This window comes from Ursus arctos, unplaced genomic scaffold (assembly GCF_023065955.2).
Source record: "Ursus arctos isolate Adak ecotype North America unplaced genomic scaffold, UrsArc2.0 scaffold_14, whole genome shotgun sequence".
Classification (NCBI taxonomy): Eukaryota; Metazoa; Chordata; class Mammalia; order Carnivora; family Ursidae; genus Ursus; species Ursus arctos.
In genome coordinates this window covers 20629622-20655832 of record NW_026622808.1, presented here as the reverse complement: position 1 = coordinate 20655832, position 26211 = coordinate 20629622, and the positions used below count along the sequence as shown (strand labels likewise).

General features: G+C 59.5%; 2 protein-coding genes across 13 annotated transcripts in view; one reads left to right on the top strand and one right to left on the bottom strand.

Moving 5' to 3' along the window:
• Positions 1-247: 247 nt before the first annotated feature.
• LYL1 (LYL1 basic helix-loop-helix family member) lies at positions 248-3285 on the top strand. The gene is made up of 4 exons (XM_026488145.3): positions 248-333; positions 1296-1648; positions 1732-1823; positions 2681-3285. Exons 2-4 carry the CDS (start codon positions 1317-1319, stop codon positions 3097-3099), a joined length of 843 nt encoding a protein of 280 aa, XP_026343930.1. The 5' UTR covers positions 248-333; positions 1296-1316; the 3' UTR covers positions 3100-3285.
• A 1776-nt stretch (positions 3286-5061) lies between these two features.
• The window catches only part of NFIX (nuclear factor I X), a 96104-nt gene continuing 74954 nt past the window's right edge, over positions 5062-26211 (bottom strand). For 6 of the 12 annotated variants that reach the window (XM_026488128.4, XM_044380009.3, XM_026488126.4 and 3 more), the window contains exons 6-11: positions 25480-25616; positions 22517-22639; positions 20152-20327; positions 14471-14618; positions 12258-12349; positions 5062-7863 (exon numbers count right to left, since the gene is read on the bottom strand). In XM_026488128.4, the coding sequence (XP_026343913.1) occupies positions 7849-7863; positions 12258-12349; positions 14471-14618; positions 20152-20327; positions 22517-22639; positions 25480-25616 (691 nt within the window). In that variant the 3' untranslated portion in view covers positions 5062-7848. The remainder of the gene's footprint in view (positions 7864-12257; positions 12350-14470; positions 14619-20151; positions 20328-22516; positions 22640-25479; positions 25617-26211) is intronic. The other 6 variants (XM_048227189.2, XM_048227191.2, XM_057311551.1 and 3 more) reach the window with 3 other exon arrangements.

Here is a 26211-nt window from a genome sequence, read left to right as displayed (position 1 = left end):
GCCAGGCTCTTATCTGTGCCGGTCCAGCATCCTCCGGCGCGGCCAGGGGTGAGAGGGAGGAAACTGGGCCGCCGGGGGCGGGGAGAGGGCGGGCCGGCCTGGAGCAGCTCACTTTCCCTCGAGGGATCCACGCAGCCGTTGCCGCGGGCCTTGGGAGCCCGGGAAGAGGCGCGGCCCCGACGCCGCTGCCGGGAGGGGGCGGCAAGCTCCCAGCGGCCCTGAACGCAGAGGCCGGACCGATCGGGGCCACGGAGCCTGGCCTGAAACCCAATGGCATCCTGGCCCTGAAGGACAGAGCCAGGGCACTCACCAAACAGCAGGATCAGTGCGGGGGTAAGAGGGGAGTCCGCCTGAAGGTGGGGGATCCTGGGAGTGCCTGCATTCATTCATTCGTTCGTTCATTCATTCATTCATTCATCGGGGGAACCCACTAAGTGGGAATCCAGGCCAGCTTCCCCAGGGCCTAGGTAGGGAAGACAGGGCAGAGGGGCCAAGAGTCCCAGAAGTTGCTGGACACTGCAAGTCACAGGGCCAAACCTTCTAAGTAGGGTTGCAAAGGAGTTGATGCTGATCAGGGTAGGAAATGGGGTGTGGGGGACACCAGGAAGGGCCAGAGAAGGATTAAGACACGCCTGTATATTCTGGGCAGTGGGGTCAGGGTTTGGGATTCTGGGTCAGCATTTTTGATTATAGTGTCAGCGATGGGGTTACAGGGTTAGTAAGGGGGATATTTTCAGTGGGGGTGGGAGTCAATGGAGTGATTATGGGGGACTTTCATGGTGTGACATGGAGGCAATGAGAAGAGCCCCCAGGGTCATAGCTGAGGGCCACATGGTCAGCTGGGGCGGGGGTGGGGGATCAGTGAAGGGTCAGAGTCAATTGTAGAGGGATTCTAAGGTCACATGGTATCAATGAGGGGGTCTCGGGATCATCCTGGGGACCGCAGGATCCATCACGGGTTCCTTCCTCAGCCCTCTCTCCAGGTTCCAGGTGAGAAGGGATTCTGGAATAAGGGAAATTTGCTCAGAAGCTGGGCAACTGAGGCCCTCGTGGGTCACAAACAGCTCAGAGATGGTCCTGCCGAGCTCAGGGCCGCCCAGAGACTCATTGGCTACCACCTGCCCTTGTGTCAGACCCCCCTCCCATGTCCTGGTGGTTTCTGAGCCCACCTGCCTTAACGCACCGAACCACCCCCCTCCCCCGCCCTTTCCCTCTCCTTTGAGGGCTCTGTTGGTCTGAGGGATGTGCGTGGCATCTGATTCCTCCCTCCCCGCTGGCTTCCTTCCCTCCCACAGGTGAGCACCCCCTTGGGGTCCATGTGCCCGCCCCAGGCCCAGGCAGAGGTGGGCCCCACCATGACTGAGAAGGCCGAAATGGTGTGTGCCCCCAGCCCAGCACCCGCTCTGCCCCCCAAGCCTGCCTCGCCTGGGCCCCCGAAGGTGAAGGAGATGGGGCACCAAGGCTCCTCACCCCCCAGGCTGCCCCCTGGCGTGCCAGTGATCAGCCTGGGCCACACCAGGCCCCCAGGGGCAGCCATGGCCACCACGGAGCTGAGCGCCCTGCGGCCCCCGCTGCTGCAACTCTCTACCCTGGGAACTGTCCCACCCCCCCTGGCCCTGCATTATCACCCTCACCCCTTCCTTAACAGGTCAGTGGGGGGCTGGGGCCTGGGGGGAATCCCGGGCCAGGGTCCTTGCCCACAAGGCGTTAGTGACCCACGACCCCTTACAGCCTCTACATTGGGCCGGCAGGACCTTTTGGCATCTTCCCTAGCAGCCGGCTGAAGCGGAGACCAAGCCACTGTGAGCTGGAGCTGGCCGAGGGTGAGTAGGGGTTCGTGTGCAAATCCATCTGCTGGGGCTCCTGTCTACCACAGGGAAAGGTGCTGCAGGTGCACACAGACATACACAGGACAGCCCACACGGGGACTCAGTACGCAGGTTACACCCATGTGCAAAACCACAGACCCATGGCCAGGCCCACGCAACCACAACCACCCAACAAGCCACAAAGAGTCATGGCAAAATGCACCATGGCATGGGGGGCCACAGAATGACAGCCCCAATAGAATGCACAGCCACGCAGGAAACAGCCACAGGACAACAACCACACAAGACAGCCACACAACCACAGCCACTTAGGACCATGGCCACACAAGAGTCAGCCACAGAACCACAGCCACACGACCACAACCACCTGGCAATGATCAGACACAACCACAGCCATTTAGATATACCAGGAATTCACCCAAGACACAGACAGGACCACATGCACACCTAGGGAACTTCTCAGACCCACATCCACCTCCAGCCACATACAGGGGTACACTCCAGAATGAGGACCGCAGGGACGGCTCCCCAGACTGACAGCCACAGGAAACTTTTCCCTAGGAATCTCAGCCATTGACATAAAGGTGTGGACAGTCAGAGATACAGAAAGCCTCAGCTGCCTGCAGCCCGAGCCTGTGATCGTCCTTGTCTAGGCTGCCGGGGTGAGTGGGGGTGGGAGCCGGGTTGCTCACTAGCAGGGGAGCTACACGTGGATCCTACTTGGGGATCCTTTGGATGGAGAGAGCCCCAGCCTGTGTGGAAGTTCCCAGGAGGGTTCTGGGTTCCTGAAGCCAGGGCAGGAGGGGGCGCCCCCTGGACCTCGGTGCCAACCCAACCCCTCTTGTTCACAGGGCACCAGCCCCAGAAGGTGGCCCGGCGTGTGTTCACCAACAGCCGGGAGCGCTGGCGGCAGCAGAACGTGAATGGCGCCTTCGCAGAGCTCAGGAAGCTGCTGCCAACGCACCCGCCCGACCGGAAGCTGAGCAAGAACGAGGTGCTCCGCCTGGCCATGAAATACATTGGCTTCCTGGTGCGGCTGCTGCGCGACCAGGCGGCCGCTCTGGCCGCAGGCCCCGCCCCGTCCGGGCCCCGCAAACGGCCCGCGCATCGGGGCCCCAACGATGGCGCCCGTCGCGGGCCTTGTCGCAGGGCCGAGGCAGTGGTGCGCTCGCAGCCCGCGCCCCCGGCCGGCCCCGACGGCGGCAGCCCCGATGGGGCGGCCCGGCCCATCAAGACGGAACGAGCGGTCGTGAGCCCTGAGGTGCGGTGACCTCCGCAGCGTTGCCTCTGAGCCGAGGGGCACCGGGAACTCAGCCCAGGGAGGTCGAGGAAAGGGCGGACGATGCCCTGCGACTGCTCGGGAGCGAACTCCCCCGAAGAGGGACCAGTGAGGACGTCCCCAACAGGGAAAAGGGCCCGGGGGTCTGGAAGGGCGACTGTCGCCCCCAAAAGCCCTGCAGACATTTTTTTTTTTTTTTTTTTTTTTTTACATCACCCACCGCCCGCTGGAAATGGCCTTTCCCGCGTCTCCCTCCCGGGGACGAGGTCCGGGAACCGACATGGCAGACAGGTCATCGGACTAAAGTGGTGCCTCTTTTTTCGGGGCTGGGGTCACCGACAGAGGTGGGGAGGGACTGGGGAGTCTTTGCCCTTCTCACCGGCGCCCCGCTCCTGGACCGCGTCCGGGGAGACAGAATCGACGCCACCGCCCACCCCACCAATCCCGAACCGGTCCCCGTACGACGGCGTTAGCGAAAGCGCGGGCGCTCTTACTTTTGTTTTTCTTTATTTCTTTATTTCACATACACATTAGCCATTCAATGGAGAAGCCGGAGAGAGTCAGGCAAAGATGGTATAACAGAAGCGCAGTGACGGGGGCGGGGCGGGGCGGGGCGGGGCGGAGAGGGAACATACGGGCTGGCTGCCTACTTGCATTCCGCTAGGACACTGAAAACCCAGAAAACAAAACAGACAGTAAACTACCCTTGTTTCTTATGTATCTCAGTGCAGAGACGGGGGTGGAGGGCAGAGAGAGGGGGAGACCAGGCTGAAGGAGGAGGAGCGGAGGGACAGGGGACGCTAAGGGGGAAGCACACCAAATCCATTAGTACTATATATAGAGATACTCGTATATACTGCGTTTCTTAGCCTAAGAAGAAACTTGTTTGACGGGACGGGCGGCCTTCGCGGTCCGCGATGCTGGTGCTGGTCGGGCGCACGGATCTCCCGGGAGGGGCCGAAGCGGGGCTGGCCCAGGCTGGCTTGGGGGGGAGGGGGGCGCCCCGAGGGTGGGTGGGTGGGGGGAGCAGAGGCGGGGCTGGGGTGCCCCTCGGGCTCTCGATTGGGGGACGAAATTTCTCGTGACTTTATTGCTCCTTTATTTTCTCTCGTGTGGGGGGTCCGTTCAGCACGGTCGGGGTGAGGAAATGGTGGGTCGTCTGAGCCACCCGGCCCCTCTGGGACCCAGAGCGCGGCGTCCGCTCCGCCAGCACGGGGGTGAGAACAAGGCACTAGGTCGGCCGGCCAGCGCGGGGGCGGGTGTGTAAGGCAGTCGACGGGGCTGGTTGCAGGGTGGGGTAGGGCTGTGTGCGGGGCCGTGTGCGTGCGTGCGTGCGTGCGCGGGCCTGGGCGAATCGACCTGTCAGCTTGGCTGGTCCTGTCCTGGAGCTTCGAGCCTTCCTCGTGCTCCCCGGTGGGTGACGGGGGTAGGGGTAGGGGTGGGAGGAGTGATGTTGAGTCGGGGGCGCCGGGGAAAAGGGGGGGTAACTACCAACTTGCTGAGCGCGCTCCTGATAATGCTGGTGAGGGTCAAGTTGGCGTCTGGCTCAAAGAAGGGCGCTCGGGGCGGAGAGGGAGGGAGGGAAGGGACGTTTGTTCGTTGGCATTGACCTCTGCGGGGGAGGGGCTGGGGACCCCCCCGCCGCGCCCCCGTGCCCGGACGGGGATGGGGCGAGGAGGGGGCGCTGGGCCCTGGGGAGGGGGCGCCCGGGGAGACCCGCGGCCGGAGCAGCCCAGCCGCCGGGCGTATGCCGCTGTCCCGTTCCGTTAAACTCAACAAAGAAGGGATATGCGTGTTCCTAACAAGTGCAGGATATTTAATTGATTCATAAACTTATGTATAATAGTTTGTGGGTTTTTTTAAAACGTACTTTATAATGTAAGAAGCACCAGGGTTTTTATGTTGAATTATCTTAAAAATAATTTTCTCTCGTCCTTTTCCTTTTTGATCTTGTGGTTTTTGTTTTTTTAATGTCGAGGTGGTTTTTTTTTTTTAACTCTAAAATGTGAACGTTTCCTTCAGCCCTCCCACCGAAACCGAGAACGAACGACGAAACAAATAAAAACCCCAGATCATCCTCGTCAACATAGGAAAACGACTTAAAAAAAAAAAAAAAAGAAAGAAAGAAAGAAAACGAACAAAAAAAAAAAAAAAAAGGAAAAAAACACTCAGCTTTCGTTATCCCCGCGCAGGGCGGGGCAGGCCCAGTTCTTTTAGCGTCCCCAGAGCCGCGAGGACATTACAACAAAAATAGAATTTTTCTTAACAATCTCTTAACATACAAAGATAGGAAAACTCTCTGATGCATTGCACTTGGTTCAATGAAAAAAAAAGTTCATTTCCCCCATATATATTTTTTGTGGGTTTTTTTTCTCTTCTAAACACATCCCCACATCTCCTGTCGCCCTCGTCGCCCCTCGCCTGCCCCTCACAACGACACTTGGGAAAGGAGCGGCCCCCACCCCCCTGCCCGCCCGGGCTGCGCGCTCCCGCTCCGGCCCAGCTGGCCTGCAGCTTCCGACCTCGCCCGGGCGGGCGCCCCGCAGACCCCGGCTCCCGCGGGCCCACCGCGCCTGCGGCCCCGATTGTCTTCGAGGGAAGGGGCGCGTGCGGCCGGGCAGGGGGTCCCTTCCGCTCCCCTCTCAGCTCTGACCCTGTTTAGCCAACCAAACTGAAAAATCATTGCACTTTGACCGCGCGTCACGCCCGGCCCACCCGGCCCCCCACCCCCCCACCCGCCCTACTCCCCACGCCCCCCCACCCAGGCTCCCGCGGGATCCCCTGTCCCCAGCTTCTCAGTCCCGGTCTTCCCCGAGGGCTGCACGCGGATGGGGGAGGGCCTTCGCTCAACTTCCAACAAAAGCCACTCCGGGGGCCGGCCGCCCTGTGGCTTCCAGTCGAGGGGGAGGCGCCACTCGCTGGCCCCTTCTGCCCCAGGTCAGGGCCCTCCTCGCCTCTCCAGCCAGGTCCCTCCCCTCCTTCTGTCCCTCCCTGCTGGGGCCACAGCCTCACAAACTAGATTCACAATAAATAAAGCCCACAACCCACCCCTCCGGTGCAATGTTGGGTTGACTGACTTTCAGAGGATCCTGACCTGTGCTTTGTGTTTTCATACAGTTAAGAAAGAGAGAGAGAGGCACAAGGACTCGAGAAGGGGGCCTAGGAAGGGAGATGCAGGGAGGAGGGAGTAAGGCACAGAAAGACAAGCCAGAGGGGCCAAGTCACACCCTGGAAGGGGGCTGGGCATGCTCTTGCTTCCCTCCCTCCCAGGGGGCTACAGAAGACCCTCTGGACAGGCCCCCAACCATCCCTGGGGGGGAGGAAGGGGCTGCAGGGGGAGGGGGAGAGCTACTTCCTGGGGTGTGTTACCAAATTGTTCCCAAGTTGCTCAAATGGAGGAGGAGTTCCCAATTGCAACGGCAAAAGACCCGAACAATGAATGCCCCACCCCTAAATAAAGAGTAAAGACATTACAGCTGAAATCCAGAAAGAAGTGGCCAGGAGGCCCTTGTGGTGGAGAAAGTGGGGTTGGGAGGGGAGGACAGAGAAAGCTCCAAAACACTTTTGAAAAAGGACAACACCCAACACCCTCCAAAGGAGCTGCAAGTCGGCGAGCAGGACGCCTACCTAGCGCCGGTGGCGGCTTGGCCGGTGGCAGCGGCGGCCGCCTCGTCCTCCTCGCTCGGCTCCGGGGTCCCCTTTCTGCTCCACTCTCCGGCCCGGCCACAGCAGGGCTGTCTGTGTGAGGGGCAGGGGCAGGGACCGGTGGGGCAGAGCGAGGGCACCAGCATGCGGGGCTGGGGTGTGGGGGCGACCTGGGGCCCACCTCCCCTCACTCGTGGTGCGGCGAGAGAGTGACTTTCCCCGCCTGCGGAGAGAGGGAAGAGGGGGCCTGTCCCAGGCTGGGATGGGCTGTCGTAGCATTCCGACTTTTTCCTATGGACTGTACAGAGGGGTCTGGGGCCCTGAAACTACCCCTGAAGCTCAGGGTGGGGTGACAGAACACCCTCCATTTCAGGAGCAAGAAACTAGCTCCAGGGGCCCGCTCCCTGGGCCCCCCCTCCCGGGGGGCTTCTAGCCCAAAGGTAGGGCAGGGAGACCTGGAAGCCACCGGCCTCACCTAGTCCAGAGCAGTTGGGGGAAGAAGCCAGAGGCCAAGGCAGTGGGGACAGGGCGGGGGTGGGGGGTGGGGGGACAGGCAGGGAGGGGGCGGAGTCTGGAGGGAGAACCCTCTGGATCTGCACCCCATCATTTGTACAAGCTTGTCCTCCGAGCTCCGTAGTGAAGCTCCGGCCCGAGTTGGGGGTGGGGTTCCCCTAGGAAGGGTGAGGGTGGAGGACAGGCCCCTTTAGAACTGTGCTGGCTGCTTTGTTGGGTTGATTTTGTTCCTTCCCCGGAAGGTCGGGGCGGGGGCGGGAGGGGAGAAAGGCAGTTCTGCTGCATCCTTTCTTTCTTTCTGTCCTCTACTTAACAGAGTCCGTTTGCATGTTTCTTTCTGCTTGGCTGCTGGTGCACAGCTCCACCGAGACCTCTTCCGAGGGCTCTCCGAGAACTGGGCTGCTTCTGGGGGCCTGCAGGGCTCCCCGGGCTGGAGGAGAGAAGGGCTGAGTGGCTGACGACGTCTAATTTTTGCTTTTCGGTGGGGCTGGGCTGGGGGATTTTTCCACGTCTCAAAATTTCTTCTCCCCCCGTTTGAGGAACCTCTTCTTTACATTTTGTCATTTCTCTTTGTCGATCTTATCAGAGGAACCAGGACTGAAATGGGACAAAAAGAGGCCATATTGAGAACAGCAGGGGCAAGTCTCTTCTCCATCCCACCTGGCCCACTGACTGCAGGCCTGAGCCCAAGGCCCCTGGAGGGCCCACCTCCAGCAGAGGCAAGGACACCAACACCCCACGAAGAGGTACATCCCCACGCTGTCGGAACCTCCTATGGGAATCCTGCCGCCCCCAAGAGACCCTGCCCCAGTGTTAGGGTCCAGCTGGCCTTCCCGTGGGCACTGTGCCCAGCGGGGGGGACCCCCATGGCTGGAGCTGGCACAGGCACAGACCTGGGATCGGGCCATGTTTCCAATTGTTTAGGTTTTTGTATGGGTCCTGCAGGGTGGGGAGGATGCCAGGCTGGAGCTTTTGTCCCCAGAGGGGTTTTGGGAGTGGGGTGGGGGTAGCTCAGCTTCTTGCTGAGTTTTCTTTCTGTCTCTTTGGATTAAAAGCAGAAATTCCCGTCTGTACTCCCCAGCCAAGGTCCCACAGGCTGAAAGGCTGGGGGGGGGAGACACCACATGGCTTCAGTCCCTAGTGGTACCCGGCCTGGGGGAGGGGCCCTGGAGCCCACTGTGCTTGATCCTCTACCCTCAGGGCACCTGGTGCACGGGGAAGGACGCAAGGCTCCCTGGAGCGGGAGTCGCTTCCCTCAGGGTGCCAGCAGGGGGAGCCACCTTCCCACAAACGAGTCCTGGCAGCTCTTCCTCACAAAATACACCTGACCCGAGGCTGGGCCGTCGGGCAACGGCCTCCATCAAGGCTCTGGCCCCACCTTGCGGCCAGCGGGGGAGGGGTGGGAACATAGGTGTTCTCCTCTACAGGCTATAGGACCGAGGTAGGCCTGGTAGTACCCTCGGGGCCAAAAAGGGGTCCCTGAAAATGTATTCCGGGGCCTCAACCAGGCTCTGGGTCACAGACTCAGCTCTGCAGGAGCCAAGCCGAGCTAAGTACAGAGCCACCACTGGGTAGTATCCCTTCTGCCCTTGCTCCAAGCCCCACACAGCAGCCAGCGAGGAGAGGACGACCCGCCTGAGGCTACACAGTGCCCGCACGGCCCAGCCAGCACGCAAGCACGGGGACGGTTCCGAGTCCATGCTCCCAACCACTGCACGTGGCATGCTCACAGGGAGCCCAGGGCCAAGGCTGGCACATCGGAGTGAGGGCCCGGGGCGGCTAGATCAGCCAGCTTTTCAAAAGAAGCCAGAAGTCGAGACAGCATTGCATGTGAAAGTTGTTGGTGTTTAAAACCTCTCTTTTCAGCCACACAGATTATGCCTGCAGGCCCACCCCACCCCTCAGGCTCTGGTCTGGGTGGTCTTCCACTGTGAGATGAACACATCGAGTTTAGTGTTACAAAGGGCCTACAAGATCACCTAGAACCTTCTTTGACAGTGGAAACATTCTCTGCGTGCCCTATCCAGTGTGGTAGCCACTAGCCACATGCGGCTTCTAAGCAAGTAAAACGTGGCTTAGTGTCACTGAGGGACTGAAGTTTTCTCTAGTTAGTTATTTAATTTAAACTTCAACAGCCATACATGGCCAGCGCCTGCCCCACTGGGTGGTGCAGATGGAGGGCATTTGGAAGAATGGGGGTTTGGGGTGGCCACAATGACTGGGGTGCTGCTGGCGTTTACTGGGTGGGCAGAGGTGACGAACTTCCTGCCCCGTGCTAAACAACACCCGGAAGAGACCTGCCCTCCTGTGGCGGGGGCTCCTGGAGGAACTGCCCAAAGTCCAACCCCATCAACTGCCTAAAGGCCTTTAAAGGGAGGCTCATGGGATACTTGGCACTGCATGGGGGAAACCCAGGCCTGAGGCACCCCCTGAGTCGGGTGGAGGGCTGAGTCGGGAGCCAGCCCCTGGGGTTCCATTCCTGGCCTGAGGAGAAGGGAGCTGCCTGGGTGAGTCCCTATCACTGTGGCCTAGCCTCGGTATTCTCTGGTACCCCTTCCCAAGGGGAGACTGACTACACGGAGACCCTTACAGCATGGCTGTGTGGGCCCGGCCCTCACCCACCCTCCCTGTCAGGGAGAGGAGGCAGAGGACAACTGGGACGTGGAGAGCCCGCTTGGCCCCTCTGTCTTTGTCGGACCAAGCCAAGGTGCCAGGCTGGTGCCCTTGGGGTCCCCTGAGCTGCATGGCAGGGGGACAACCACCAGTGCCCAGACTGGGGACCCCCCCTCAGGAAAGGGAAGACTCCAGTTCAAGGCCTGGAGTTAGGGACAAAGGTGGTTCCAGGATAGCTCCCCAGCGCCTTACCAGAGGTCCCAGAAAAGGGGGAGGGGCATCTGCCGCCAAGCACAAAGTGGCTTTTTTCTGCTCACCCTTTCTGCTTCCTGAGCCAGGTCCAAAATTGATTAAAACTAAGTAAAAAGCGCTGCCCAGGGAATGACAAAATTGCTAAAATTCTCTTTTCTTCCCTCATTCTATTGTTCTCTCTCCATCTGGTGCTCCAGAGATCAGCTAAAGTCACTGGTTACTGTGGAAACCACCCCCCACTGTAGCCCCTGCGCCCGCTGCAGCCGCCCGCCTGCCCCCAGGCCCAAGGGCTCTCGGCTGTGCAGGCCTTGTCCGGCTCCTCCAGTCTCCCCCACCGTCACCCCCAGACACACCTGCCTGCTGGGGCCCCTTGCAAAACAAGGGGAAGAAAAACCGTTTCCCAAACTTGCCTCAAACTCTGCCTTGGCCCCAAAGTCCAAGCAAAGTGAGCAGAGAACGTGAAGAAGGGAAAGCACACGGAGACGGAAACAGGGTGAGCGGGGGAGGACTCGGCAGTGGTCCCCAAGAGTGAGCACGCGCACGGAGCTCTAGGCGGCTGGGGCGGAGGGGCGGAGGGAGGGCGGGCGGGCGGGCGAGAGCGATGGAGCCCTGCTGCCTGGTGCCAGCCCAGAGCCAGGAGGGGAGGCCCGCCTGCTGTCCCTTCCTCTGGCACCCCCTCCCGCCCTCTGCCAGCAGGGCTCTCTCGGCCTCCCTGGCACAGAGCAGCGGAGGGGGCTGGCTCCAGCCCCTGCTCGGAGCCATTGTTTTTCTTCTCAACACCCCCAAGTTCAAGTTCATCTGGGTGTTACATCATGTCTGGTTGCTCCTGGAAACCAGACGGGTCAGACGTGACTCTGGGGAAAGGGGGTGGGAAGCTGGAGGGGGTTGAAGTTCCCCTCCCCTCCCCTCCTTGCCACTAGGGAGCTCTGAAGTTTGAAGTTTGACAAAGTTTTTTGGCTTTTTTTTTTTTTTTTTTTTTTGAGGGAGGGAAAGGAAAAGGGAAAAAAAAACAAAACCTCAAACCACACACACAAAACTTCCATCCACCAACTTTCTCTGGACTTGGGCCTCAGAGCAGTAAAGGAGCAGGAGCCCAAAGAGGTGGCCCTGCGGCTCTGGGCCGATGTGGATTTCCTGGGGCTGAGAAAGCCTCCAAGGCCTTGGGCTCACAGGGAGGTGTTTTTGTAAAATGTGCGAAAGAGAGCCGTATTTGCATGTTCTTTTCCGAGAAGCCGAAGCCGGGTGATGCTGTAAAAGCTGCCTCCACCCTGCCCTGAACCCTAGGGCCTGGGGCTCTGTGGGCTAGTCCCAGCCTCTCAGGGACAGGCACAGGGAGGAGGGGGCCCGCATGCGGATGTGTGCACGGATGCCTGTACAAAGCCGGATCCAGGGCATTCCAGCAGGAGGGCTGGAGTTTTCCTTGTGAGAACTGGGGACAGACGGGAGCTGGACTGGAGGTTCCAACAGCCCAGCCTCCCCTCTAACAGGATTCATGGGGACGTGAGGGAGGGGCCTCCAGGGTGGCAACAGGCCCTGCCCTACCCTGGGTGCCAGAGTCTCTGGGCATGCAGCCCACCAGGACGGCTCTGTCCCTCCCCCACCCCTTGCCCAGCCCACCCAAAGCCAAGGAAGGAGGGAGGGCTGGGGGCCAGGGCTTCCAGCTGGAGAGGGAGGAGAGCAACAGGCAGACGCTGTCCTCTTCCTAACGGGGCCTCGGGCTACCACCAGGCCTGGCCCAGAGCGCCTCTAGCCTCAGGTCTTTGGCCGCCTTCCCCAGGGCCGGGGCTGTCAGAGCTAATTATCCAATTAGCTGATTAGCCAGGGGACCTGGGGGCTGCCTGGGGAGGCAGGCTCAGCTGGGCTTGCAAAAGCCTGGGCCCTCCAGCCCTGCCCTAGCCCCTTCTCCCGGATTGGCCCCAAGGAACCGGCCTCTTCCCCGACATCCGCGATGCCCCCGCCCCTGCCTGCTCCCCCTGTGCCCACATCCACATGGTGGGTGGGGCCTCCTACCTGAGACTGCTTCGGGATGTTCAGAAAGTTGCCGTCCCAGGGTCCAATGCTGACAAACCCTTGCCCCTGCCTGTTCTCCCTGTGCCCACATCCACATGGTGGGTGGGGCCTCCTACCTGAGACTGCTGTGGGATGTTCAGAAAGTTGCCGTCCCGGGGTCCGATGCTGACAAACCGGTTGGCAGAGGAGGCGCCTGTCGTTGCGAATGCTGTGGGGAGCAGGGAAGAGAGGGAGAGACCCTGTGAGGCCTTGGGGCCTGCCCAGGCACTGCCCTTCGGGGCTGCTGAGAGAGGGAGAGACTGGATTAGACCATGCTGCCGGGGCTTAGGCTGGCCGTGGGAAGGACAGGCCGGAGGGGTCCCATCATCCTCTCACTGACCAGGAGCACACACTGTCCCCCACCCCTAGCACTGCACCTCAGCCAGGTGTCCTCTTTCCTGGTCCGGGGTGAGGGAGGGGCCCTGGAGGCTTTAGCTGAGGTCCCATAGACCCTGCTGTGTCCCCACACCAGGCACTAAGCAGGACTGAGGATGGCCCTTGTTGAAACGATGCACCCTTGCTTTCCCACGGCCTCTCTTGGGTCTGGGAAGAGGGAGCCTGGGAGGGTGGGAGGCTGGGGGCTCTGCCGGACCAGCCCCACCCTGCTCAGGGAAGGCCGGCTCTGCCAGGCCACCTGTCCAACCAGGGCACAGCTAGCTGGGTGTTGCACCGCGGAATCACACTGGGCAGCCCCAAGGATGGGACTGATGGCTCCGGAAACCTGAAGGGGCCCAACAGAGGTCTGAGTCGGGTGGGACAGGGTCTGAGAGAGGAGCTGGCTGCCAGCTTGGGCCCAGAGGTGGCAAGGCTCAGGCCCAACAGGCATCCTCCTCTAATGGATGAGCCAGATCCCGTGGTCCTGCAGTTTGCAGGGCCTGAGATGGGCCAGAGCACAAGAGGAGAGGGCTGGAGGGCCTGGCGGAGCCTTAGGGCTCGGGGGCCCCGCAGCAGTTGTTTTGGAGTCTGAGGGGGCAAATGGGCACCCAAACAGCCCTGAGCTCTTCTCAAGTTTTCTGGCTGGAGCCCTACGGGAGGGAATGGGTCCTGCACCCCCAGTAGGGAGGATGTCCCCCAAAAGGACAAGACTGTCACAGGCTGCCAGGGATCCCCCCCCCACACCCTCTACCACGTACACCCAAGGGACTGCGTGCTCACCAGATTCTGTCCAGGGTGCCCCCCAACCCCCCTGAAGCCTGGCGCCTCCTCCCCCACCCTGCCCACCTCCAATGACCATGACCATGACTTGGTGTCTTATGGCGGATGCAGATGGGAAGATGGCATGAAGAGGATGGAGAGGGGAAAAGAACTCAAACCATGAGAAAGAAGGCAACAGAGAGCGCGAGACGCGAGACGGAGAAAAGTGAGATGGGCCGCCCCTCCCACTGCTGACCAGGAAGTCCTGGCCTGTGGCCTGCCAGCCCCCAGAGCGCCCGAAGCGCTGCCCACCCCCTGCCCGCAGACGGCACACCGCCCACCCTCCACCTCTCCTGTCCTTCACACGTCGGGTCTACCTTGGGCCTCTCAACTCAGATTTTTCTTTTCCCTTTAACAAAATTTGTCATTGGTTAAAAGAGAGAGAGAGAAAAAGAAAGAGATGAAGTAAGCCGAGGCCCAGAGCCCTCCCTTGTCCTTGGAACATTCAACCTGGGGAAGGGAGAGGGATGGGAGGAGGGGAAAAAAAAAAAAAAGAAAAAAAAAAAAGAGGAACAACGAGAAACCAAATGTGAGATTGGAGGGGAGGAGGTCAGGGGCCGGCCGCTGTACAGTTAGAGGCCCAAGGGCCCTGGAATGGAGGTGAGGGGGCAAGGCCAAAAGGGGATGGTGGTGGCGTCGCCTTGTGGTCACATTTAATTTTTTTGGTGTAGCGGGGCACAACGAAACAACAAAAATCAAAAAACAAAAAAACGAAAAATGAAAAAAACAGCAATCAGGCATGAAGATGGCATGGCTGCGCCTCCCCACCCCCCTCCCACCCTGGCCAGCACCCCTGGCCTGCGTGCCCCACTGTGCTCCCCCTCCCGCCCCCGGGAGGGGCCTGGGCCAGGGGCCCCGGCTGGGAGCAGCGGGTGGGCAGGGGGCGCTCGTGGGGTGCTGGCTGGTGCAACTGAGGCCCAGGAGGCCATGACTGGGGGGCTCAGCTCTGCTCTTGTCCGGGTGGGAGGCTCCATGGCGCTCTGGGTCAGGGGGCTTTGGCAGTGGGCGGGGCAGGGGTTTTTCGTTTTGCCGTGGAGACTGTTTGGATGGGCCAGGGATGCTGGGCGTTGTGGTTTCGGTTTCATCGTCCACTTACAAGGTGATGGAGGAGTCAAGGCGGCGCCGTCTGGGGCAGTGCTGGTGGATTTGGAATCAGGCATAGGAAGGGGCACAGGTCTGGCCACTGGAGGCGGCGGCGGTAGCAAAAATGACCCCGGGACTTTGCCCTGGCCGCTACCGTTGGGCTGCGAACAACATAAATAGAGTGACGCATGAAGGCACATCCCACACAGACACACGCTCCCCTGCGCGGCCACGCCAGCTCGCTCCTGAGAGCGGGCGCTCCCAGTAGAAGATGCAGGATGGGGTCGTCTCCTCCGGGGCACAGGGTGGGTGAGGGTGTGAGGCTTCTATTTGGTCTCTCAGGTGTTTCTCTCTCTCTTTTTTTTTTTTTTTTTTGTGGTCCTCTTTGAAGTTGTGGGAGGGATGAGAGGGGGTGTCCGACGAGTGGTTTGTTATTTCTTAGGGAACATGTTTTAGGTACCAAAACATGCCACCTAGCCATATAAGCAGCTGCACCTAGAACGCTCATGCTCTTGAAGACCTTCTGCCGCAGCAAGTAAGATGCGCCAGCTCTCCCCCCACTGTCCCCAGAAAACACACGCATGCCTCCCCTCTGTGGGCCCCTGGGGTGGGGCCAGCTGACCCCACCAAGGACTACAGGCCCTTCAGCGTCTACCCCTACAGCACAGCCTGGGGAGACGCTGGGTGCTGGGGGGCTCGCCCTTGACTCCGGCAGCCTGAGGATCGCGGAGTGCTGGCCCATTTCCTACAGAACAGCCCAGGAGGAAAGTCCATCGCTGCCAGCTCCAGTTCCCACGAGGCTCTTCGAGAGGACTTCCCTGTACAGTGCCCTGGAAGTCCGGGATGCTCGGTCGCCAGATCCATTCCTCGGCTTTATTCCCTCTTGTGCCTCAAACTCAAGTTTCCTCCCCAAGCCCCATGCGTGCCTTTCATGCATCAGCCTTTGGGGGTCAGGGGACGTAGGCACCACAGCGAGGGGCAGAGGTCCCTGGCCTCCTGCAGTCACAGCTTCCCTGGAGAGGCCTCCCTGGAGTTCTGGGCATGTATCTCCCACTGCTCTGGGCAGTGCTCTTGATGACCACCTATAGCCTGGGCTCAGGGTGGGTGGGCCAGAGCTCTGAGTCCTAAACGGTCCCCTCTCCCAAGGGGCAGAGCTCTGCCCCCCAGCCACCCAGGTGCAAGGCTATGGGAGGCTCCTGTGCTGCTCCTTCTGTTGGTGGGTGAACTGTGCAGAGTCCACCCCCTTGATGTCTCCAGCCAGCCCATCCTCCACCACTGGTTCCACCTGGACTAGGACAACGAGACTCCCAAGGGCTCTCCCCTGTGCTAACAATGCACTCCTAAGCTTAGTGTCTCAGTGCCCAGCTCCGTACCAGGGACTTTACTCAGCTGGTGTCCAGTCCCCCAACCCTGTAAGGCATCAGTTTTCGCCTGGGGCGGGGCGGTGGGGTGGATTCTGCTCCGGCAGGGGGCATTAACAATGTCTGGAGACATGCTGGGTAGCACCACTTCTGGGGGGTGCTGCTGGCATCTGGTGGGGGTAGAGGCAGGGATGCTGCTACATACCCCACAATGCGTGAGACGGCCCCCAGGATAAAGGCCCAACGATCCAAACATTAACAGTGCCGTGGCTGGGAAACCCTGATGCAAGGGAAGCTCCATTCTCCCCCTTTCACAACTGGGGAAACTGAGGCTCTGTGCAGCTGAGTGGTTTATCCAAAGTCACCCAGGGGTTAACTGGTGAGGCCTGAAATTCACAACCATGTCTCTCTCACTCCAGGGATCCTGTGGATTTTTTCCAGCGGGCTCATCCCAACCCTCTTCTCCAAATCTAAAGGCGCTCAGGCTTCTCCCCTCCCCTTCCACAGCTCTGACTGGGTGTAACATAAAATACGAGCCCCCCAGTTGGGCCTTCAAGGCCCCTACGGTGGAGCCCAGATGGGGTCCTTCACCACTCATGCCCCTACATTCACCTCCTCTCAAGTACTTCCCTTTGCAAACCAACTGGGGTTTCCAGAATACAGCCTAAGCAGTTGGGGGCTGCACACGTGCTCACTGCAGAACCCTCTGCCTACAACACCCCTTCCCACAACCCTTAAGGCCTGCTCAGAAAACACCATCCCCAACATGGGACCAGCCAGATACCCTACATCACTATCCATCTCTCTCTGCCTTTCTTTTCTAGGATGCTCATGACCTCCACCATAGCCTTTGAAGCAGGCTGCCTCCCGGGCTCCCCAGCAAGCCCGGGGACGGCCACCTCTGTGTGGCCCAGGCGTGCAGCGTTCAAGTCCCACTGACTAAGCTGAATCAACCAGTCCATCCTGCTGCCTTTCAAACCATGGAGCTCCATGCCTGACTCCGCGCAGGCCACACCCTTCTGAGCGCTGGCCGTTCCCCTCCCCCACCCTTCACCTCTAAAGACCAGCACCTAGGGTTGACATTGTCCCTCCAAATGGTTCCCTTGACTTGCTCTTTCCTGCCCACTCAAAGGTCCCCTGACAAAAGCAAGCAGGGGCTGCTGATCCCTGTTTGTGTCCTGGGCTGGAGACCCTTTGTGCCAGGTGTCCTTTCAGAAACAGGCAACTGCCCCCATCATGTCTGCAGCCTATCCGGTGCCTAGCTTGCTCTTCCATCAGGGCAGGAAACCGGAGTCTCAGGAGATCACAGCCTCACTCCTTTACTCCAGGCCATCCTGAGCTTGGGCCCCCCGAGGGGCTGGGACACACGGCCTTCCAGGCAGCCCTTGCTCCCACAGGGTGGCCTGTGCCTCCTTCTAGTCCCCAAGACCCTGTCTCCTCCCAGGAGGACCTCAATCATTCATTGCACTTGATGAAGCCAATCCTAGCCCGACGTGGCCAGACATGGAAAACCGCTGATTTACAACATTTAGTTTCTGGAAGCTACTTCCAACCAGGCTAGGATATCTCAGCTCTGATTGGGGTACAAGTTTAGGTTTTAAAAAATCTCGAGGTCTTGTGATTTTGCGGTGGCTTGAAACCTCATGAGTTAAAAGCTAGAAGGAACCGGGAGATGGGATAGCTCTTCACTTTCAACTGACAGACGAAGACGCAGGCCTGGCCGCTCCAGCGCTGGTGCTTGAGGACGACCTACAACCAGTCTTCCTGCCTCCCAGAGTCACGCTATCCCATCGGGCCCTGTGACTTGTCCATCGCGTTCACTTGGCGGTCTCTTCTCTCTGCCAGAAATACAGCTAACCAGGCATCCTCCTTCTGCCCTTTGCATCTCCTTTGAGTGGTGTGTCCATCTGGCCTTGGCCTTTACTGATTTGGCTCTTCTCAATTAGGGCCTCATGCTGTGGTCCGAGGATGAGCACAGGGGTGGTGCCTGGAAACCCTTTTGCAAATTGTAAAAATTTTGTATGCATATTTTTTTTCTGCAAAGATGATCTGTAACTTCACATTCTCAAAGAGGTTAGGAATTTACTCCTTTAGGCTTTAGATCAGTGGTTCTCAAAGTGGGTCACCCGACCAGAAACAGCATCACCTGGGAATGTGGGGAGAAATGCAGATTCTCAGCCCCACCCCAGGCCTGCTGAATCAGAATCAGGTGAGGCCCAGGCACCTGTGTGTTAGCGAGCCTTCCAGGTGGTTCGTGCATGCTAAGACTGAGAACTATTGCTCTGGAGGTCGCCACGGAACTAGAGTAGCCTGGTACTGCCACTCCCTGTCACCAGGTCAGCTGAAGAGCCCGGGGACTCTGGCTCGCTCCTCCTCCAGAGCCTGCTGCTGAGCCCTGGGGAGCAGACTCACTGAAGACACCACCACCCTCTCTGGGCACAACAGGCCAGAGGAGGAAACCCAAAGAGACTGCTCCCCAGCCCGGCTAGGCTCTCTGTTCAGCCAGAGTGACTGTTTGCCCTTCTGTCTGCAGTGTTCTATCCATGGTCTACTCGGAGCAAGCATCTGCCTTCTGGACCAGACGAGCCCTTAATCTTGAATGGTCAAGTCAAGGGAGAGGCTCAGGACCCAGCCATCATCAGGATGCTTAAGGATGGACTGACCCATACTCCCGAGGGTCCTGTGGGTTAGGTTTGGCTCTTTGGGCTAAACTGGTCCCTCAGGTCAGTCTCATTTTGGTTCCAAACCCCAGCTGCCTCTGTGGGCAAGAAGGCAGGCAAGGTGGAGTTCCTGGACTCTCTGATCCACATTCCAGACCCCAGGCACCTTGGGCGCTGGGACATAGGCTGGCAGCTCCCGTAGACTCTGCTGGCATCTCTGAAGGAGGCATAGTAGCCGTCGCGGGTCATGGCCACTTCTCCCTCCATGCCCCTAAAAGTGGACAGAGCTTGTCCAGAGAGGTGGGCAAGGCTCTGAGTGCACTAAGGAGCTGCAGAGCCAGCAAGAGAAAACCTTACAGGGAAAAGGGGAAAAGGAAACGAGGAAAGCAGAAGGAGGGAGAACAGGAGAGAGGGAAGAGGACCAGCCTCCGTTCTGGACAGCGAGAGCGAGGAGGCTGAGCCGTAGCCCTGCCCCAAATCAACACACCAGCACTTAGCAAATGCCTACTCTGCACAGGCCGCCCTGAGGCAGCACTGGGCTGAGTGGCCAAGGGCCGGCCACAGCTCTCCCTGGGCCACCTCTTGCATGGGCTTCCGAACGCCTTTCCCCACCACAGCCCTTTGAGTGTCCTCCCCACCTGACCTCTCACAACGGGTTTCCAGGCTGGACCAGATGCGGGAAGAGGGGCTGAGCCTTCTCACAGCGCAGTACGCTGCTGGGACTCTAGAACCTTCCCAGAGGTCTAGAGACCACTGTGTCCCAACCCGGAGTGGTCTCCTGGGGACTAAGGGAGGACCACTGTCCCACCGAATGGTCACCTCTGGCCCACCGCTGTCTGGCATAAGCCCTTTGCTGAGTGGCCTGTGTTTCTGCTTGTCAGTGACTGGGCCCTAGGGCTTGCTGACGGAGAAGGGCAGCGGGGCGGCAGAGCTCCACAGGCAACCAGCGTCTCTTCTAGGCTAAGGAGCAGAAGGGCTTTGCTCCAGAACAGTAACTGACCTGGGAACCTCTTGCTAAGAGTTCTGCCAATGGGAGACCCCAGGACAGCTCCTGTGGAAGGAGGGAGGGCCTTTCCTCTACCCAGGGTTTCTCACCAGGAAATGATGATGCCCCCAGGGCACAGTGAAATCTGGAAACATTCTGGATCATCAGGACTGGGAGGGGGTGGTGCAGCTGGCACTGAGTGGGCAGGGGCTGCAGATGCGGCTCAGTACCCCACAGTGCACGGGCCGGCCCCACGGAACAGAGAAAGAACAGCCCAGATGTCAACAGTACCAAGGCTGGGAACCCTTGGTCTAGAACCTACACAATCCTTGTAGCCCTGAGATTTTCAGAGGGGGTTACGAGGTACGGAGCCCGGGCCAGGTTGGATAGATCACGGATACACTCTTACTGGGGGAACAGAGACTGAGGGGAAGGCAAGGAGCCTGAGCAAGGTGGGCCCGGCCACTGCCCCTGCCCCCAACTCTGGACTGTGACAGACAGGCCCTGGCATTACACACAGACCCCTACCCCCAGGTCCAGAAGATGGAGGTGTTTGGCACTAGCGGCTCTCTGCTGCTCCAGCCCCAGGAGGGCTCCCGGCTTTTGGACCCTCTCTCTGTGAGCCCCGAGACAGACGGACAGATGCGGAGATGAGCTGTGGCAGGGCTCCTGGGGCCTCTGGACTCACCTGTCCCGTGGCCTGGCCCGAGCCGTCCGAGCACACGAACTGCACAAACTCCTTCAGCGAGTCCTGCCCGTGGTGGTGGTGGTAGCGGATGGTCGGGTGCGTGAAGTACGGGCTCGACTGCTGGATGATGGATGTGGAGGGGAAGTGCAGCGCTGATGCTGTGGCCCGGGGGCTCCCTGCATGCATGTGGGCAAGAAGAAGAGGGGATCAGGGCTCAGGAGGTAGAGGGGGGCGCGATGGAAGATGGGGTGGGAGGGATTGCTGGTCAGAGCGCTGAGGAGCCAGAGGACAAGGGAGAATGGGGTAAGATCAAGGCCAGACCAGGGTGAGGGGAGTGAGGCACTGGTCTCTGGTGAGAAAGTTCAGGCGGTGCCAGATAATTCGGCAACTGAGGTAAGTAACATCTTAATGCAGTGTTTTTAAAAAGCCGGATTGGCGGAGGGCCTGGGTGGCTCAGTCGGTGAAGCATCGGGCTCTTGATTTCAGCTCAGGTCATGATCTCAGGGTCGTGGTCTCAGGGTTGTGACATCGAACCCATGCCCAGCTCTGTGCTCAGCAGGGAGTCTGCTAGAGATTCTCTCTCTCCCTCCTCTCCCTTGGCCTCTTCCCGCCAAAATAAATTAGTAAATCTTTTTTTTTTTTTTTTTTAATAAAAAGTCAAATCGGCAAACTAGGGCTGGTCAGCCAGCTGCTTGTCTTTGTAATAAAGTCCGACTAGAACCGGGGCTGGAGCTAGGATAACATGAACAAGGCAAGATCGTGCAAATGCAAGGCCAGTCCCCTCTTTCGCTTAAAACATTGATAGCTGTTTGTCATACGTTTTTTGCAATCTTTTCCATTTTTTAAAATATTACATTAAATATTATTTATCTTGATGACTAGGGTTTTGGTGCCTCCTGACACCCTACATGGTGGTGAGTGCCTCACTGGCTTCACCCTGGTCCAGGGCCTAGGTGCAAGTCTGGGGGAGGGACGGAGGAGGCCAACGGTTCCCAGGCTCTGGCTAGAGACAGGGCCCCTCGCCTGTGCAGGACGAGCCCTTGAAATGCATACAGCGGCTCCTGCATGCGCACGGCTGTGCCTCTGGCCACTGCTGCCCAGGCCGTGTTCCTGCGTGCTCAACCCCCCGGTCCTTGCACACGCATCCTCCCCACACACAGCTCCCACCCCGGCGCAGGCCCCAGCTCTTCCCTGAGCCGAGTCCTCCCCCTCTGGTCTGTTTCCAATCAGCTCTCTCTTGCTCTCAGTTTCATTAGGGGGCTGAGGAAACTTGGCTTCTCTCTGGAGTTCATAAAAGCTGAGCCGAGCTGGGCCTGCCGCCCTCCCGCTGCCTACACAGAGGGCCTGGGGTCCCCGCCCCCACCTTGTGGCCACCACACCCTGCCCCAGTGCAGGCTGCCTCTGGGCTCTCAGCCAGGAGGCCCCGAGGAGGAAGCCGGGAGGGTAAACCTCACTCTTCTCCATGTCCTACAGAAGGCCCGCAAGACGGCACGTGGGGTGGACACAGGGCAGTGTCCAGAAAAAAGTCCAGGCCTCTTTCTCCCAGAAGGGTACCCAGGGAGGGAAAAAGCAAATGAGAGAGCGGGGAGGGTGAGGACTCAGCTCCCACACCTTCCTGCCTGATTCCCTCAGGAATCCCCTCAGGAACGCTGAGATGTCTCCCTACCACCGCCCCGAACCAAGCACCCTCTCCTGAGACCAAAACAAGAGAGCCCCCCAAGGCAGTGGGTTTACTCCTTTCCCTGGAGAACAACCCAGGTGCTACCAGCCCCTGGGCCTAGCTCTTCACTTTTGGAAAAGGGCAGGGAGGGCCTGAGAAGGGAGCCTGGGCTCCCCTGAGTGCTCTTGTCCGTCTGGGCCCCACACCGACCCGGGTGGATGCTGGGAAACCAGAGCCTGGGCTCAGCCGGGAGCTAGGAGAGAAGAGGTGAGAGGAGGACAGAGGGAAAAGCCTGGGCTTTCCCGCCCACAACTGGCAGGAGAAAAGGAGAGCGGGCAGGAGTGGGTCTGAGGCGTCCATTGTCAAAGGCAGGTGGCAGAGGGCCTCGGGACAGGCCCGTGTTGCACAGCACACGCATGCGCACACGCACAAGCGCACACGCACAAGCACACACGCACGCACACGTGCGCAGACGTGCACATGGGGAGTAGAAGCAAGTGAGAGGGTGCTTGGGAACAGGGTGAGGAGGGGCTGCTGCAGAGGGAGGGCCCATTCCCGTGTCCACCCTCTGCCAGACTGAGGCCTACTCAGAGAGCTCGGGACTGTCACTCAGGGGCTGTCGCACTAGCTCCTTCACCTGGCCAGCTGCCCCTAAGTGCTCCACCGCCTCCCACACTGCCCCCCTCCAGGCCCCCCATTTCTCACCTGGTCTGACTCCAGCAAGCACAGGCAGCGGGTGGTGAGTGAAAGCCATGCGCGGGGAGCTGCCCTGAGAGGAGAGGGCACTGCAGAAGTCCAGCTTTCCTGACTTCTTTAGAGAAGCCGGGCCTGGGGGGAGGAATCAGCAACACAGGGCAGGTTTAGCTGGGCCAGGGCGAGAGCAAGGGAAGGTGGGAAGCCAGCAACTAGCTCCTTCTCTCCTCGGCTCCCTCCCGGCTTCCCTTCCCCACCACACCCTCTTCCTGCCTCCTTTGGCCCATTCCGACTCAGGTTCTCAGGCCTGGTGTGCGGACAGGCCGCTACAGGTGCTCTGACCAGAGAGGAAAACGAGACCCTTGGGTATGTTGGGTAGGAGATGAGCAAGGGGGCCCATCTTGCTACCTGATGAGCAGATAAGGATCTCATAGGGCACAGGATGAAAAGGTGGGATGCAGGGGCAGGGGGCAGAGAAGGTATGCAGGAGGAGCCCCGGGGAGTCAGCTTCAGAGTGAGGGGGGACCCGAAAGAGGGCTGGGTTGAGTCTGGTCTGTGGGGCCCTGGACAGGGGAGGCTCTGGTAGGAAGAAGCCACAAGTCCTCGGGAGGGACCGCAGGGGTGATATAACACCCGATGAGAGAGTAGGGAAGAGGCTGGAGGACCTGGGTGGGCACTGGGGGCAGAGCAGGACAGGAAAGGACTCCCCTGCCAGGAAATCCAGAGGGGGGGCAGCTGTAGGATGGGTCATTTTGGGGCTTTGCTCTGCTCCTGGTGCCAGAGACAGGGTTGCACTCAGTGGGAGACAGGGTACACAGTACACCCCGTTGCAGCTCTGCCTGAAGGATCCTGACGCTGCCAACCAAGGTCATCTCTGTGCCCAGCGGGCACGATGTCCAAGTGATGCTCTGACACAGCAGGGCCCCTGCACCAGGTCTTCCAGGGGAGCTTGTCTCCTATCCTGGGCTGAGCCTGGAGGCTGTGCCCGGGCTGGGAGGGCTAAGATGGAATGGAGCAGAGCTGCAGAGCTGCCATCTTTCAGGCATAGAATCAGTCTGAGTGGGGTGGGGGGGGCTGCAGTCTTAACCGCAGAGGGAAGAGGTGGGGGAAGGGCGAACTCCCAGCCGCCAGCAGAGGTGTTATCTGGCGGCAGCTGTGTGCCACCTGATAGCTGGCACGGTGAGGGGGTGGGGAGCACCCCCACCAGCTGTGCACAGCTGTCCCCGTGGCCGCACAGCGCCTCCCCAGCTGTTCCCTGTCCTGCAGCTGGGCTGCTTAATTGGCGATTTGTCGCAGCAGAGGGAAACAACACCACAGGAAGGGGGGGTGGGTACGGAGGAAAAGAGAGGAAAGCAAGGGAGCTGGGGGTGCTGCAGGAGAATGTTGGGGGCTGTGCGTGGCAGGACAGCTGGAAGGAGCAGAAATGGCAGGCATCAGAGCAGATAGCTGAGAAAAAAAGACTGGAGGCCAGAGAGGGGACAGCTCCTTGGGCACCAGGTCAGGGCAGAGGGACCTGGGGGCTGAGCCCCAGGAGACCGCTATGGATGTGGCTCTCAAGGCACTTGAGTCCTTAAGGGGCAGTCACTTAACTGAGGCCCCGGCTGCAGAGTCCTTCAGTGACTTTCCAACCCCTTCTCTCTCTCGCAGGGAAGTATCTGGGCTGTGTCTACCCAGGTCCCTGTTTGCCACATGAAACCCGGGAGGGGCACCCAAAGACTCGCCGGAGAGCTGTCCCACAGAGGTGAGCTTTGCTCTGGGTCTGCAGCCCTACTCCCCGGGGCCCAAGGTCTGGGGATGAGCCTTCCTCCCCTCCTCCCAGGGAGCTGAGAGTGGGGAGCCTGCGCAGACTGCCTCTGGGCTGCAGGAAAGCAGGAGGACCTCCCTACCCTTCTGCCTTGCTTTTCCCCCAGCCCCTGCCCCAGCCCATTCACTTGGCCCATCTCTGTAGAGGCGCATCTGGAAAACACCAGGCAAAGCGACATCGGGTCAGGCCTTCCTCTTCCTGCTTCAAGGGCGAAGCTCCCGTTCCCAGGCCCAACCAGAGCAGACGTGCCCCGTATATGGCCCCCCCACACGGGTCTGCACTCCCTGGCTCCAAGAGACTCAGACCTCAAGGACACATAGAGGCTGTATGCCGCAGCCAGCCTCCTCATACACATATCGTGCATGCACACACACACAAGCGAGTGCACACATGTGTACTCTCCCTCCTTTCCATCTGGGTTCTCTGGGTCTGCTCACGCCTCCAGTCAAGACTCGAAGTGGTGGGTTCACCAAGAAAGGGGTGATTAGAGGGTATTGGGAGGACTGACCAGGCTTCCTTAAGACCTTCGCCCCACCCTAGCTTTCCTGCTTAATTGGAAAATGATTCTGGTCATTCTTTATTAGGCTCCCCTCCTCTCTGTGATGCTGGGCCCTTCAGACCAGTGGTTCTCAACTCAAGATGATTCCATTCTGCTCCCCCCATGTGGGGGGATATTCAGCAATGTCCAGGGACGTTTTTGGTCATTATACTTTGGGGAGGAGTGGGGCCTTGCTACTGGCTACTGGGTGGAAGCCAGGGCTGCTGCTCCATGCCCCACAGTGCATAGGATGGCCCCACCTCAGAGAACGACGTGGCCCCAAATGTCCATGGTGCCCAGACTGAGAAACTGCTTTAAACCATGAGGACCACAGAGCTGGGGCAACCTCTCCAGAGAAACAGCAAGAGAAGGAGACCACAAGAGTTCGGAGCCTGGGGCCTCTGCTTTCGTTCCACCACACTCATGGGCTCCGCTGCCCATGTAGGGACAGCCCAGCTCCTTGCCTCCATTCCCTCCTTCGGCCTGGTCTGCCCTGCTCTGGAAGATCAGTAGGCAAGAAGACAGGCAGTGCCACCCACAGCAGGGGAACCAGAGGGAGGCTTGCCAGATAAACTGAGAGGGAAGAAGAGGCTCTGGCCGACCTGCTCTGGGTTGGCCCTGCAGCGCCCATACCTGCATCCACATCGTTGGGCCACCCACTGGACTGGCTGCTGCCAGCTGCCGGGGAGCGGCCTGTACCAGGATAGAAGACATCATCGACAGGGCTCTCCATCTCACTGTCATCGATGGACTTGGGGCGCTTGGTGGTGCTGGGGAAGAGGAGAGGGGTCAGGTCGGCCAAGGGAAGACTGAGGCACAGCTACTCAAACTGAGGGAGCCTGCACCGATGACCTGTCATGTGGGGAGCACTCCCAGGCACACTCTGCGTGCCCACCCCTGAGATTAGACTGGCCCCGGAGTCCCTTGGGGCCCACCCCACCTGCTCCTCCTCCTTGAGCCCCTTCTCAGGCCATGATACCCTCATCCACTGAGCTGCCCAGGTCAAAGAGGGGGCAAAAGCCTCCTCCACTGCTTTCCTGGCCTCACCTTCTATTTCCCATCAGCCCCTAGGGCCAGGGCAAGTCGAGAGGCACTTGCCAGGGACAAAAATCCTAAGGGGTGCTACAAAACTCAGACATCAAGATACTATGTTATTTTAGATTAAAAGCTACTAATGAAGCTATTACAGTATTATAATATTCTAACAAATCAAAATGAATGCCCAAAACCTCACAATGAAACAAACGTTCAAGTTTTTTTAAAAAAGCACGGGATCCCTCCCTGCCCTGAACAATTGGCCCTGACAAGGGCTGAATGTGCCCACCTCCCAAACACCTCCCAACTTCATCCCCCACTCTCACGCCA